General features: G+C 41.0%; 3 protein-coding genes across 3 annotated transcripts; 1 reads left to right on the forward strand and 2 right to left on the reverse strand.

The window, feature by feature from the left end:
• Nucleotides 1–82: 82 nt before the first annotated feature.
• Nucleotides 83–3,793, reverse strand: trub2 (TruB pseudouridine (psi) synthase family member 2). Its single transcript, XM_061069969.1, is given in 9 exon segments — nt 83–1,069; nt 1,072–1,275; nt 1,366–1,502; nt 1,702–1,774; nt 2,156–2,237; nt 2,321–2,382; nt 2,469–2,543; nt 2,942–3,076; nt 3,615–3,793. Coding segments are annotated over 9 exon segments (1,104 nt in total). The 5' UTR covers nt 3,733–3,793; the 3' UTR covers nt 83–851.
• A 288-nt stretch (nt 3,794–4,081) lies between these two features.
• hdhd3 (haloacid dehalogenase-like hydrolase domain containing 3) lies at nt 4,082–6,649 on the forward strand. The gene is made up of 3 exons (XM_061070103.1): nt 4,082–4,151; nt 5,291–5,625; nt 6,018–6,649. The coding sequence occupies exons 2-3, from the start codon at nt 5,296–5,298 to the stop codon at nt 6,411–6,413; spliced, it is 726 nt and encodes a 241-aa protein (XP_060926086.1). The 5' UTR covers nt 4,082–4,151; nt 5,291–5,295; the 3' UTR covers nt 6,414–6,649.
• A 3,705-nt stretch (nt 6,650–10,354) lies between these two features.
• Nucleotides 10,355–15,486, reverse strand: tgfa (transforming growth factor, alpha). The gene is made up of 7 exons (XM_061069152.1): nt 15,447–15,486; nt 14,514–14,677; nt 13,970–14,120; nt 12,258–12,372; nt 11,325–11,474; nt 11,088–11,179; nt 10,355–10,458 (listed from the first exon to the last, which is right to left on the reverse strand). Exons 1-7 carry the CDS (start codon nt 15,484–15,486, stop codon nt 10,355–10,357), a joined length of 816 nt encoding a protein of 271 aa, XP_060925135.1.
• Between the last annotated feature and the right edge of the window lie 302 nt (nt 15,487–15,788).

Raw genomic sequence — 15,788 nt, forward strand, 5'->3', positions numbered from 1 at the left:
AATAAACCTTCTCTAACACAGTAAAACAATACATTGTAGAGTAGAATCGAAGTCACACTGCACATAGCCTATTATCTAAAAATTTCAGATTGACTTCCATTTTTATTTCGAACAAAATACATAAATTCAAGCACTTTTATTTACCCGTGTCTCTTTATGCCGGTTTTCAAGGTATTGTTTAATTTTTTTTTTATATCAAATTAACAAACTTTCAAGGAAGTCCATGGTCTGAGGAAACCCTGCAGTCACTAGGGATTATCTAATCTGTCTTTATATGAGCAAACACATAGGATGACTTGAATTAATGAATTTGACACTTTAACACTTTGTTCAAACATAAAAAGACAAACTGAGAGTTGGAACCAGATCAAAACCAAGATTAGAACATGTAATGTAATTTGATTTCAGGCTCTTTTTTATTTCTAACGCTTTTCAACAACTGATCTTCTGAATAACTGGTTCTTAGCGATGAGTGGTGTAACACATTTAATATTGCAATACGGGTAAGTTTGACCTTTCACCACCAGGGGGAGTATTTGTATAAAGAACGCAGGGGAATTATGGCTCCAACCCCCTTTTAAAAAACAACTGCTCTATGGTCTGTACACACACAAGTGCTAACCATAACAGGGCAGCAAAAATAAATATTCAAAAGTTAAGGCAAATTTCTTTTCAGTTTATTTCAAGATAAAATAATATAATAAACCACTTAAAGATGAAGATTTGGTAAACCTGTCCAAATGACCTGCACGGTGATTAAAACAAGATTAACAGCACAGGTCTCTAAAGCTGGAGCGATTCTTGCATTTAAAAAAAAATGCATGAATGTCAATTATTATCAAGTGTCTCGTTTAGAAACCAGAATATCTGGTCTTTGAAATCTCTGTTTTCCCGACTGAGATGAAGTCAAAGTGAAGCAGCCTCCGTGCTCGTAGAGTCGCCAGCATCAAGTCTCGTCCTTCTACCTGCTGCCGCTGCTTCCTCGTTGGTTTCATGTGGACGACTCTATCACAGTCTCCTCCACTGGTTGTAATCCTGGATTCTTGATCTGGGACTGGGAGCGTCTTTGGTTTTTCTTACTGGAGCGGTACTGTTGGATGGCCTGCTCCACGCCAGCGGGTGTCCAGCGGTGACACGTCAGAGCGTCCTGCAGCGTGAACGGCCCGTCCCTGGTCCGTCTCACTCCCGTGCACGCTGCCGTGCTGCGCAGCTCCAGGCCGATCTCGTGCACAACTTTGCGCAAATATCTCTGTGTTTCGTTGAGGCACTGCACCTCTGTTGGGAGGCAGGAGAAGAAAACTAAATCAGCCTGCGTTTTAAATCGTGAAATAAGATGTTGAATGTGTTCAATTTGAGATGATTTACCTAATGTGAAGTTGGGAGGCTGGAAGTGAATGCAGCGCAGGCCCGTCACGATAGGCACCGATTTGCCCTCCGGACCCAGTAGACCTTGCACAGCCATCTCATAGGCCTCCTGTGAGCGCATGTCCACGTTGGAATACCTGTATAGAGAAATATGAATCCACCTGCATCTATGAAGCATTTATCATTGTATATGTTGGCTCGTTCTCCAGGGCCGAGCACCTAAGTGGGTTTATATCACAGTCATGTTTGTTATAAGAGGAATTCAGACTTATAAGAAGCTTCAGAGCAAAAACTGCTGATGGAGAAATGAATGAATGTAAAATACAATGAACTTACATTAACAAGGTCTTTTGATTGACTCCCTGAAGCATTGCCAGAACTCTGTTCAGCTTATCCAATGTGATGTGATCTGTCGAACACAACAATATCATAATTATGGGTTCTGAAGCAATAGGATAGTTATAACATAATATACATTATTATACAATAACGTGTTAATATGCATAATATGCTTTTTTCCATCCTAAAGGTGAAAATGTAAAAATGCGGTGGAAAAAAGGACCTAAAGAAAACCTGAAATTAAATAGAGGATGGACAGTGCCTCGGGATGATACAATTAGTTTAACTTAATAATGAGTTGCTTTAATTATTCAGTGATGGTATTAAGTTACTTCAGCTCCAGTATCCTACTATCAAACATAATGATCTGAAACTCTGTGATGTTCAGAGAATGAACTGATGAAACTGAAGAAATATAATCTTAATTCCGGGAAACAATGAGGGATCTCACCATAAGTGGTTCTTTCCACAACACGACCCGTGTCAGAGAAATCCTCTGTGGCACTCCCAAACGCCCCCTCCACGGTGTAATCCTGAATCACAACACGCAGAATCAAACCTGCGATTGTGCCTTCATTTCATTTCTCATATGAAACCAGTGGAGAAGGAAACTAACCCTTGTGATTCGTGTGTTGTAGAGATCGTTCAGGACCTTGTTTCCATTCCCAACTGCAAGAACTGTACATGAGAACCAGGGTGTGAACTCTCAGAGAGACGACATGAACACGCAACATTTTCTCCCATGATCAGAACAAAACTCGCACCTAAAACTCCAGAGGAGGAGGCATCCAGGCGATGTCCGACTCCCACTCCAACACGCTGGAACTCAGGTCCAGTGACTGAGACACAGAAAAAAAAACTACAGCGTTTTAGTTTTCTTAAGACATCAAACTTCAGAAGTCAAAGATGAGACATCAGGTCTTATTTGCTCTGCGGGACAGAAAACCCTGAGTGAGCAGAGTTTTAGTGCTGATAAGTAAGAAAGAAAATCCATATTTGTGGCAAGTTAAATTAAGTGAATCCTTTGTCTTCCATGTGGTCAGATCTTCATTCAAGTTAAAGAATATGAACAATCACAAGCTATTGGAACTAATAACACACAGATACAAACAATTATCCATATTGGTCACATCATTCCAACACTGATTTAAAATACAAATAATGAAAGTGACTTTTCTATGGAGGACTGGTGAGATGAGACAGGGGGAGGAGCTGTAGAGTCAGTGGAGACACTTACCCAGAGGGTGGTTGGACAGAGCAGGGACAGAGGCTGCAGACAGGGTGAGTCCTCTGGCTGTCTCGCTGTCACCGCCCGGCTGAGCCAGGAATCGAACCTCCTGAGGACAAGGCCTCTGGGGAACAGAGTTTAAACCTGGAGGAGACAGAGGACAGCAGGATGGAGGGGGTTGGACTTTCACTACAAGGTGGAATTAGCTGTAGTATACCTCAGTGTCACATACGTCACTAACATTCATTTGGAATAACATATTTCGGAATGTGTTCTAAGATTTAGAAACCTGTTCTCGCATTTTGAAATGTGGTCAAGCATTCAGGAACGTGTCCTAGGGTTTAGGAACCTGTTCTCGCATTTTGAAATGTGGTCAAGCATTCAGGAACGTGTCCTAGCGTTTAGGAACCTGTTCTCGCATTTTGAAATGTGGTCAAGCATTCAGGAACGTGTCCTAGCGTTTAGGAACCTGTTCTCGCATTTTGAAATGTGGTCAAGCATTCAGGAACGTGTCCTAGCGTTTAGGAACCTGTTCTCTCATTTGGGAACGTGTACTTACATTTAAGAACCTGTCCTCTCATTTAAGAACCTGTCCTCACATTTAGGAACAAGTTCTCTCAGTTAGAAACATGTTCTCACGTTTAGAAACCTGCTCTCACATCATGGAACGTGTTCTCGTCACCTTTAAGAAGACTTGTCTCGATGTTGTCCCGGACGAGTTTCCAGTGAACACCGGAAGGTTTGTAGACACAGAACAAACCCTCCAACCTGCGGAACATGCGAACAGATGCAGTCGCCATCGTGTTGATACCATCAGGTCGTCACGATGTCAACACTCTTCACTCCCACACACGATTTTTTTTACCCTCTACACTTGCGTGTGACCGGCAGTGTAGGTTTTGACGGCTGCTTGTCCTTACCGCCCCCTGCTGTACTGGAGGTATAACAATTTAAATAAAATACTTAAACATGAAAACAAGTCAATTTACGAAAATTAAATTTAAAAATATTAATTTATTATGTGCGAATTATTGAGCTGATGGCCGATTATTATTTTGAAGTCAGAGGACTTTAACGTCGATGGAGCAAAAAGCCCACAAGAGGGCAACAGCTGCCCTGAAACTCCAGAGAAGAGGAAGTAGAAGAAGAAGAGAGGGAAGCGGAAGTAGAAGAGGAGGAGGATCACTGTTTACAATCGTAGTGAGACTCAATTAATCTGGTAACGTTTACACTGTTTGTAATAAGAGGTGTAGCCAAGTGAACGAGTGTAACGTTAGCTAACGCTAGCTAGCAGCAATTCAAAACGTTAAACAACATTGTACGATGGTGGAATTTAAAGATCACAATCAGAACCTGGTACCAATGTTGTTTAACTTTTTTGTTCTGTGTGTGTGAGTGTGAGTGTGTGTGTGTGTGTGGGGGGGGGGGGCGTAAGAAGTTATCACCAATCAAGACCAACATCAGCTCTGTGGATTCATCCATCCTTTCATTTTCATTCACTTACATTGTGGTTTTCATTCATTCATTCTTTATATTTACTTATCTACTCAGGCACTTCCACAAACATTGATGCAAACATTGTGATTCGACTGATGCATCTTCGAAGTCAGATTTGCCAAAAACAACATTATTGTTGTCTTTGCGAATAGAAGTGACGTGTTTATTAGAATTTAGAGCAGGGAAGTGAGGTTTGGTCAGAAGTGATCACTGGAGACACATGTGGAGTCACATCGTGTAAAACCAGGTGTGAACTGAGGCACTTCCACTGAGAACAAGTTATTTACAACAATTCTCAACATAGACATTAGGAATAATGTTACAAAAACCCCAGTGCAGTGAACGGTGCAGTGAACGGTGAATGTTGAAACACGCCGGTGATGGAACATTAACTGAACACAGGGTTCCCACAGTCTTGGAAAACCTGGAAAATTCATTGAACTGTAAAATGTGTATTTCCAGGCCTGGAAAAGTCCTGGAAAAAATAAAATCCCAAAAGTTTTGGAAAAGTCATGGAAATTTGTTAAATTCATATTTCATGTTGTTAATTTTGCTGAGTTTTAAATAATTCACATGCTTTTAAAGAAATACGCTCAAAATATAAGCGCGCATATGCGTAAGGTATACTGTAAGCCTTGGATTTCTCATTGTTAGTTTAAATACTACATTTTGTCACTTTTTCATATGTACACCGAGATTTCACAAAATGTTTGGACCTGGAAATTTGGTTTAAAGTTGTTGAAAAGTCATGGAAAATAATGGAAATCCATTGGTCAAAATGTGTATGAACCCTGTGAACAGATGTCCTGATGTTTAGTTTAAACCTGAATCTGTCTCCTCTGTGTGGTCTCCCCTGTGCAGGTGGGATGCGTGTCCCTCTGAGGTGGCTGCTGTGGGACGTGAAGGACACGCTGCTGAAGGTGCGCTCCTCTGTCGGAGAGCAGTACTGCAGAGAGGCTGAACGAATGGGCTTGAGCCTCAGTCCTGTGGAGGTGGAGGCTGCTTTCCGTCAGGTGTATCGAGGGTATTCCAGCAGATACCCAAACTACGGCATCACACAGGGCCTGGATGGACAGTCTTGGTGGATGGGGGTCGTGCGGGACACTTTCTCCCAGTGCAGAGTGCAGGACCCAGCGCTGCTCAACACTTTGGCTCAAAACCTCTATTACAATTTCTGCAACGCAGAGAACTGGGAGGTAAATGACAGATGACATGATCTGGGAGTCGTTAATGTTTGTATGTATACATTTGTTTAATTAGACATCCTAGATTAAAAAGACAATGTTGTGATTATTGATGGTTATGGTTGGTTACTGATGATTTTTAATGCAGCACTCTCAAGTCATTTTCAGACATGAAGATATCTAGATCCTATTATTTACAGCACATGGAAAGCTCTTGAATCTCTGTGTTTCCAATTTGGCATCTTCCTCCTGTATTGAACCTTTTTTTATCCTGAGATATTTGTATAATTGTAGGAGAATATCCAAAGTTCATTGCACGACGGAAAGCAGCGTCAGAAACGTAGCTACAGACAGATGAAGCAAAAAACATCAACTGATTTGCCTGATGTCCCTTTTTGTTTTAGGTATTCCCAGACTCGAAGAAGGCTCTGGAGAGTTGCTCTTCTCTCGGACTGAAGCTTGGTGTGGTGTCCAACTTTGACTGCCGCTTGGAATCGATTCTACGTGTTTGTGGTCTGCGGTCTTACTTCAGCTTCTTGATAACGTCGGAGGAAGCAGGTGTAGCAAAGCCCAATCCAGTCATCTTTGATCAGGCACTGCAGAAATGTGGTGTGGCAGCTGCGAGTGTAGCTCATGTTGGGGATCACTATGTGAATGATTACCTCTGCCCTCGCTCTGTGGGGATCCATGGGATCCTGTTAGACAGACACAACAAGCAAAACCAACCCGATGTTCCCCCCGAGCATCGGCTCAGCTCCCTGGAGGAGCTGCTGTCACGGCTACAGCAGCACATGGATTAATGCCAAACAACCATGTGCTCAAGTGCAAAGCTACTCAGACTAACTGAGGTTCAGTGAGGGAACTCATTGCAGGGATGAATCCATGTGAAGCACTTCGCTGCTTCTCTTTAACTGATGAAAGGCTCCTTTTAGAAATGTACAGTCCAATCCTGAATAATATATAAACTTTATGTACAGTGTGTAATTATCATACAATTTATTGTAAATAAATTGGCAGCAATAAATATGTTTTTTTATATTGTTTTGTCATACTAACACAACATTTAGAAAAACTGGGTGTTTACAAAACATTGTTAGTGCTAAAACTAAATCGATCTTAATACATTAATAGAGACAGATTCATAAAACACTGCAGCAAAAGCACAACAACAAGGATCATGAGGAAACTGAAATGTAAAGAAAATTTAATGCAATGTAAAAGAAAACTTTCATTATTATTAAAGACCAATTAAGGCATCAGCTTGGATGATATTAAGTTATCGCAGATGTATTTTCATCATAGTTTATTAGAGGCATCCCTAATAACCAAAGATCATGTATGAAGGTCAATATATTGTGTGTGTATGTGGTTAACCCTTTTTACATCTGGACTTCTGTGTTGTGCACTTGGTGGGGAGCTCCAATAACTTTTCCTATATAGTGACGGTGTCAGGGTTAACTCGGGTACAGAGACTAAGAAAGAGTTCTGTACAAACTGGAAGCGTTGAGTTGGAAAGACAAGCAGGTAGACAGGCTCATTTTATTTTCTTGCATATTCAATAGTTCAAGCCTCAACTTTATTTATTTTGACCTGTTTTAGTTTGTCTCTGTTGAGTTCCACAACTTATGGAAGTGCAATATAAAGTACTTCTCTGAAGGGGGAGGCTGCAACAATTAGTGAACTAAACCAATCAATTAGTTAAATCAGAAAGTACATCTACTATTTGATGATCACTTCACCGTCTGGATTCATTTTTAACAAAGATGCAACATTTCTTTAGTTGTAGCTTCTCAGATGTGAGGATTTGTTCTAGGCCTCTAAACTAACTACTCGGTGTTTTGCACAGTGCTCAAACAAAACCAAAGATCTCATCTTGGAATCCGTGAAACTGATGATATTTTTCCACTAATCTCTTAAGTATTTATAGTCTGAATGAGTTCAGTCAACAGATTCATTGATAATGGAAATAATCATCAGTTCCTGCCGTGAACACGATGCTTCAAAAGGACAGAAACAGTCATGAAACTATGTGATTTTGTGGCTTATTATATGAATTAATTTATTAGTGAAGTATATACAAAATACTAATATTCTTTTTTAAACTAAACATTAGAGACATTTATCACTGAGTGGGTTCACAAATCTGTTTCTAAATATAAACTGAAGCATCATTACTTCACCTTCATGTTAATGATCCGAGGTGATTTGGGTAACGTGACCTTTGTAAGTGAAGCCTCAGATCTGTCATCATCCCTAATGATTTGTTTCTGTGCTCAGCAATGAGAACAAGACAGGGTTACTTAACCCTAATACCTTTGTAAATACTCTTATTTCAAACCATCTGCTCAGAGGCAGATACTGGGAATGTTGGGCTGAGGATCAAACGCAGCAGAGGAGGATGGAAGCGGAGCGAAACGGACCAGAGTGGCATTGCAATCCAGAGCCGAGCTCCAGCCTCTTATGGGGAATCGGGATTGACATGTGTCCAAATCAGATTTGAAGAGAATCCGGGTTCCAGAGAATTTCCAGACGTTTATAAAACTGCCTTCCATTTACAAGAATGTTAGAAACGGACGGTTTTTACTAATTAGTCCTGATTTTTTATTTCTCTCGTTTTCTTTTGATTTCATGCGGTTGCACTGCTTTGTGTGTTAAAGAGTATTGTGTACCTTTAGGGAAGTGCTCACAAGAGCTGCTTAATTCAAAGCTGGTTTAGTAGCTCAGCCAGACGGCTCTAAAGGGCTCCACAGAAATCCAATTGCAGACATAATGGGATTGCAAAACAAAAAACGGAGCTCCTCGTGCGGAGAGCGAAAGGCAAAGGAGACGCAGCACGTTATGAGGAACCATGTCGACATATAATGGAAACAAACAGCATGTATGTAGCTCGACCCCTTTAATGCCTTAACATGAATGGATGTAAATTCTGTGAAGTCAAAAAAAGGTAAATCAAAAACGAATGGCGATACAGAAGAAGGCTGAAATGTTTCCTTCAGCTATAAAAGCACTCAGGAGTTCGGCTCTTTGTTCAATTGTGCCTCAGGTTCAGGTTTACATGTCGACATTTCTATGTCTTGAAATATTCCGTGGAAGAGAAAAAAAGTGTTGGATAATCAGAGTATTTGCAGGAAGAGAAGAAGAAAAGGAGGGGAAAGCGCTCGGGGAAATAAAAAGAAGGTCATGCAAAGGATCAAATGATATACAGTAGACAATAATTGATAAATAAAAAAATACAAAGACTAATTTTTTAAATTCTTCATTGGAAAACAAATGCAGATAACAGAGGCTTTCCAACTGTGACAACATATATCTGACAAAATAAAGGGTGATTCCCCTTCCATAAGATTTTATATAGACATATTATATATACACACACATAGAATATGTCTGTGGTTTTGATATTTACACATTGATGCTGTAATAACAAACATCAACACATATTGAATGTAAATATCATCACATACTGTAAACAAAGCAAAGTATCATCCCTCAGCCTCTTGGCTTGAAAATACCATCCCATTCAGTTTATATTGGAGTTATTTTTGATCTCATTACACAAAGCATGAACACACTTTACTGTACATCCCTGTCAGGTTTCATTCCTTCGCCAATTGTTATTATCATTACTAATTATCATCCAGTGTTGTAAGAAAAGGTTAAATATTTGGTTTCAAAATGACCTCTCGGAGGTTTTTCTCACTTTAAAGTGATTTCAATTCAAAGCAGATGTAACGCTATAACACACCGGAAATAAAAAAAATTTGTGTCATTTCTGGAATAACACAAGCTGTGATTTAAGTGCATGCTTGGAGTGGACGTGTACAACCCGTGCAGCCTCCTCCCCTCAGTGCTCACTCAGGCAAAATGATAAAAACGAGTGTATTTGGCATCTCTCACTATGTGGACGCTTTTTATAAGAAGACCCTTTGAGCCAGTGCTCTAAATGGTTAATTGAACAATGATCAAACTTACAGAAAAATGCAAATTTGACCAAAGTTCCTAGGAACAATGTGAACACCCAGGATGTGAACATGTTAGTACAGTTATAGCATGCATTTAAAAAAAGAAATCTCTGGTGCACGGAACACGTTCAAGTGCAGCTCAGGAATGAAAAGAAAGTTTCTCTCCAATGCATATTGAAACCACAACGGGACAATTATCAGATGCAAACCTTTGTATAGACTCATTGGTGGAAGTCTTCGTATATATCCAGGGGTTTTAATCCATTAGCAGTCAGTCCAGTTCCAATTCCTACTCCTGTCAGGTGACGTGAGTTCCTTCTTTAAAAACAGACACTAAAACAGTTTTTTTTTAAAGCATCAGTTTCCCCCACCTCCATTTCTTAAAAATGTCCACTGTGCATGTAGAGTTCTTTTGTGCAAAGAAGTTAAAAGACAAAATTAGGAATTGGGATTTTCTGACTTGAGTCAATGAATTGTTGTCATCCCGCAGCCGTTCCTATTTGACATCCACACAGGATGGTTCATCCTTGCAGATCTTTTCTGATGTCCTTTAGACCGGTCTTAAACAGCAATGGAGACACACTGGGAGCTCCTGCATGAGGAATGTGGCGTCAGCTTCATCCTCACAGGTTCAGACAGACCGGTGTATTTCAACAGAATCAAAAGTTTGAAGAAAAACACGTTCCTGGGTTTGCTGCAGTCCAAAAGTCCCAGTCACTGTGAGAAAAAGAAAGCCCCGGAACATGTAACCACCCACATCACGCCGTCCTACCTCTACCTCAGCCGCTCTGAAGATGATGCTCGTTCTCCTCGGAGCCAGGGCTGATGGAGCAGAACATGTGAATCCCACTTTGGAGGAAATCCTGAGGGTCTGCAGGTCGAACTTATGAGGTGAACGAAACACGCCATGATGCAAACAGCTGGTGTTCCGCTCCGGTGTCTTCTCAAACCACTGAAAGGGAACAGGTGAGTTATTAGTTTCCTTTGAGGATGCTAAGGCCACGTGATAGGTTTGTGATTTATCCTATACCAGGAAATATTACCTGATATTTCTTAATGATTCACTATGGCAGAGTCTAAAAAACTATAAATAAAATATATCAATGAGACGCAACATACATCTTGCTGCTGCAGATACTCGATGTGTAATAATCCACTGCTGATAACATCCACAACAAATAAATGTATGTAGGTGTAGGAAAGTACTTTTGATATATTTAGGATATGTTTGCACAGATTCACACTAACATTAGGAAGAAAGGGCTCAGCATCACACATAGAAGCACAGTTGGAAAAATCCTTTCATTCTTTTGTTAAATTATAACTAATATAATAATAAATAATAGCTATTTATTCAACTCAACCAATGTGTGCAACACTGGACTATCTATATGTATTAAATTCTCCATCAACTGCCGTGCTTTGATGTCATTTATCCTTTTTCCATCAAAAACAGCCTTAGAAATGCACTTTCTTCAGTTTTTTTAAAACACAAGAAAGAAGTGACAGTACCACTCTCCGATGGATAGAAGGATGCTGCGTGCTTCTCTGAGACGTAGTGACGTGCTTGGCTCCGCTTCCGACACTCCTGTCTCCACCAGCATCTACACAAAGAAATTACTTCACTTCTCAAAATCATTCCAGCATCATCATCATCCCACATTGCTATGTTTGCAAGAACATGTATGAAGGTGGGGAGGATTGACTTTGTAATAAAATTAAAATAAAAGAAGATATGTTGTTACTCACTGTAAAAGTGTACACAACACCATGACCAGAACACACGCAATGACACACAACACCAGCACTGTGGCAACGGTCTGTTGTCTGTTTTTTGTTGCCACGACAGCGAGCAGGTCGGCGTGTTCACACCTCATCCCGACAAAACCCTGATGGCACCTGAGACATGCACACAGATTAGTTTGGTAAGAGAAAGAATGGTTAATAAAATAGATGATTTTATACATAACTCGTCCTAGAGAAATGCTTTAACTGCTACAATTCAGAATCACAGCAGATATTAAAAATCAAAGAGCCACGGTTATGTTCAGTTGAGAGGGAAAAGGTTTTTATGATATGAAAACATCTCATCTTATCGACGACTAAATATAGTGATATTACTGAACACCTTTCATAAAATAATAAGGGGCTCTGTGGCGTAGGGATTATTATAACCCCGAGCTCATTTTACCTGTGAATAAAGTGATTTTCAAAATAAAACGTGGCTGATATGTGAAAGGTGGTTTTCATATTTGGAGAGGGTTCAGTTTTTTCTTCTCATTCACATTAAAGCAACTGTGTTCAGTCCAGCATCACTGAGTTTCCTCCCACATGTGAAGCTCCTCAGCGAAGATCACAATCGGCCAAACTTCAGCTTCTTATACAAGTTATTGAACAGCCTCAGATCCTCTGATTTCTCTGTGTCTTTTGAAAAGAACGACAGTTTCTCTCCATCTAAATATTAATTCCAGACTTTACAACTCTTTAAACATATGTTCCTCTGTGCATGAAAGAGATAATAATTTCTATCACTGCAAAGCACAGTGTCACATTTCGTTCTGTTTTTTTTTTAAGTTTCTTCTTTCATTTCTACTGAACAACAGATTCATAAATACACTGAACAATAAGAAAACAAAGCACTGAAAAACGTTGGCATTCACATTTCAATGAGTTCTGACTTACACACATGCTGGCGTCTCCTCCAGTATCAGGAAGCGACATGTACCATGGAAGCAGAAATGGCGGTGGGAGTCTGGACAGTCGTCAAAATGAGACCGAACAGCGGCCGCCACAAACTCTGCATAGACAGATGACGAGACAAAGATCACATAATTGGGTATTCGTGTGTTTACTGAAAGTTTAGGGCAGCTATTCGTTTTTTTCCTCAGACTACTACCCATGAATATTTCCCCTTAAAACCAATACAAAATAAACTAGAATGGTGCAAACTTACGCCCAGGCCCAACATTTCCCCATAGATATCAGTCCCCTTAATATGTCCAATTATTTTCATCAACATCCATAAATTATTCCCTGAGAAAACGTCAAATAAACGTCCCTAACACACAAAGTTACAGAAAGAATTAAAACAATTCCTGCATCTGCCCCTTTGTCCACATCTGTGCAAAAATGTATTAGGTTCTGTCTTGACCTTTGCCACATCTTTGCATTGAGTTGAAAAAAATCTGTTTGGTAGTTTTTGCGATATCGAGCTGACAAACAAACTGAAGTTGGGTGTGAGACACTTTGACATTCTACCTATAAAAGTTCCTCCCTGAATTCGACCCTGTGTTTAAATATCAAATGTAATTCTAGTGCCTTTAGTCCACGACACAGGTGAATATCATAAATCTATAAATAGCCTAAGTACGTACAGACCAGAAACAACAACATGTTCTAAATCCTAAAGCTGAGACCCACGCCACTGCGGAGAGACTAAAGTCTTTTGTTCCGTGTTGCGTGTGGATTTGTGATGGCTTACATCCCTCACTGTACCTGGGAGGGACAGTTACAGTCAAAGAAATCTCCCAGAGGATCCTACAGACAAAGACCTCCGTGCCATCCGGCCTCAGGGGACATCACCATCCCTGCAGGAGTCCTCATTCTCTTCAAAGCCTTATTGTGGCTCCCCTTTCTTTTTCCAGGCGACTATATCAGTTTTCACTCCGATGATCAAAGTATCAGCACAGAAATATCAGGTTAAATGAACCACCCAGACAAAATAGGACACTTATTTTCTTTTTGTACACTCAAGCTGTACAGTCAGACTCAAACAGACGTCAGTGTTCCACATGAGGCTGAAACCGATGCCCCAGTGTGACGTTCAGGGCGAGCAGGAGGATGAGCATCCAGACAGAGAGCTGCAGAACAGCCCTCCTCACACAATCCATTCCAATGGTAAATGGGCTTTTGGATTGCAGCCTGCGTGCATTGTCTCCTTCTTTCAGACCCTGTGAAAGCCCTCTGTTGTCCCCGAGGCATCTGCCGAGCGAGCCCTCTCTCGTTCCATGTGGTTTTGGCAGCGGAATGACGAGAAGGTTGAGATAGAAACCCGCCTTCAGGGCGAGCGAGTTGCTTTACACATAATAACTTAATACCGGAGGTGCAGCTTCTTCTTTTTTTTTAAATTGCTGAATGCAATTTTCTGTGGCAGCAATCTGAAATGTACCACCACTGCTGCCCTCGCTCATGCTAAGAGGATCAATTATCAGCGAGCGCCACACTGTCTGTATAATGTTCAGCAGGGAGCTTTGCAATGTGGAGAACTCCAAGAGAGCAATGCTGCAGTGAGAGTGGATGGAACTACTGAACAGATTATCATGACATACTGGGACTTCTATTCTCATCCTGGTTTGATGATGACCTTGAAACTTTTCTTACAAAGTATTACTTACTTTTAACTGGAGGGACGCTAGTTGTGGTAGTCGGTGTGGCAGTTGTCCCGGAGGTACTTGTGTTGCTGGATGTTGATGTGTTCGGAGCCAAAGAAAAATTAGTTTCAATGGGAATTCCAGTATCGATGACTGTTTCTGTTGACTGATTGTTCTGCCCTGCTCCAAACATCAGGAGAGAATCTGCACAGAGGAGAAGAAACAGCTGTCAACACATCATACAGGCTGATGGGTGGGATTACAGGAATAACCACAAAATGCCTGCAGGATAGAATAATCAAAGTAGAATCTAGAAACTCTAATCCAAACCAGGATGTGATGGTTTCTTCCCTGACCCATCCTCCCACCAGGTTTCATGATAATCTGTTCAGTAGTTTTTCCTACTAACAAACAGACAGGCAAATGCTGTTTGGAAACAAAACCTCTTCAGTGGAGGTTATATAGACCTCCTGCTGTGCAAGCATCACAGACAGTGGACAGATTGACGGACATGGATCTCGAGCCTTCGCCTCCATCTTCACACAGTATGACTGTACTCACCGTTCACTGGGCCGATGTCAGCTGTGGTTGGGATGGTCGTGGTGCTGGTGCTGCTGGTTGCTGCAGAGCTGCTTGTGGAGCTGTTTGGAGCAGCGGTGGAGTTTGTGTCGATGGCAACACGAGCCTCGATCGCCGTGTTGCTGGGTCCCGCTCCGAATGTGAAGAGAGAACCTGCAGCAGCGAAATAAAACATCTGTTGGAATGTGCTGCTGATAGGAATAGGGACAAATCCCTGCAGGAATATAATGAAAACACTCCAAGTTTGTAAACTCACCATCGAGTACCACAGACATACTAAAAGTACCTATAGGAATATAAAAAAATATACAAATTACTCTCCCAGCAGGTGTCACATGTCCTTCTGTGGTGCACAACCTGAGGGGGAGTCCCACATATCTGCCTCTGGGCTGTGAGCACGTGACCCACTTTTCAATGTGATATCGATGCTTCATTGTGTAACTGCTGCCTAACAATAGTAACAGGGTCAAGCATCCACTAAAAGGATGAAACCCAAGCACTATAAATACTGCAGGTCCTGTGAAGACATGCGATCGCAGCCAGAGACAGAAAAAACACAGACAAGGGTCAAAGGAGTTTTGGGGAAAACCAAAGGAAAATATGGAAAATTTCACTTTTTGAATTCTCAACATAAAACACAAAGATCACTTCATATAAACAACAACAAATATGAAGTGTAAAAAGGCTGCGTTGAGTTATTTACTAGGTGTCCAGATCAACCACAAAAAGATCAACACAACCAGCAAATGAATACCACAAATACTGAAATTGTGATACAATTGTCACCATGATAATGTTAATCCTACGAATTAAAATCATTTTTATTATTATTATAACTCTGATCACTTTAGTCATCACAAACTGAAAAGTCAGGATCAAGATGTAGACTAGAGGTGAAATCATGTTTAAATCATCCACTCACCGCTTATGAGAAAAATTGTATCCCAGAAAATCCTCGTCATCCTGAAGATTGGCAGCCGGAAACTAGAGAAAGTTGAGGGCTGAGTCGCGGGAGTGTGAGAGGAGCCTGGTCATTAGTGTTGATGCAGACTCCAGCACACACAGCAGCATCAGGGGAAGAACACATGGGATCAATCACACAGCAAATCAGTGCACTGCTGTCACACATCAACATGTGATCAACTGAGTCAAGTGGAGAGAAGTGACAGAGCTCGTTTTCTCTGCACCAGCAGCAGCATGAGGAGGAGGAGGATGAAGGAGCCTTTAACTTCACTGTGTTTCAATTGAGGAAACTCGTGTAATC

The sequence above is a fragment of the Limanda limanda genome, chromosome 4, assembly GCF_963576545.1.
Source record: "Limanda limanda chromosome 4, fLimLim1.1, whole genome shotgun sequence".
NCBI lineage: Eukaryota > Metazoa > Chordata > Actinopteri > Pleuronectiformes > Pleuronectidae > Limanda > Limanda limanda.

Excerpts from the sequence above, each read along its gene's own strand:
- hdhd3 (XM_061070103.1), top strand. The coding sequence starts at position 5,296 with ATGCGTGTCCCTCTGAGGTGGCTGCTGTGGGACGTGAAGGACACGCTG. Across the intron at positions 5,626-6,017 it reads GCAACGCAGAGAACTGGGAG|GTATTCCCAGACTCGAAGAA; the intron begins GTAAATGACAGA and ends TTTTTGTTTTAG.
- tgfa (XM_061069152.1), bottom strand. The coding sequence starts at position 15,486 with ATGACGAGGATTTTCTGGGATACAATTTTTCTCATAAGCG. Across the intron at positions 14,121-14,513 it reads CCACAGCTGACATCGGCCCA|AACAATCAGTCAACAGAAAC; the intron begins GTGAACGGTGAG and ends GGAGCAGGGCAG. Across the intron at positions 11,180-11,324 it reads GTGTTGTGTACACTTTTACA|ATGCTGGTGGAGACAGGAGT; the intron begins GTGAGTAACAAC and ends TTCTTTGTGTAG.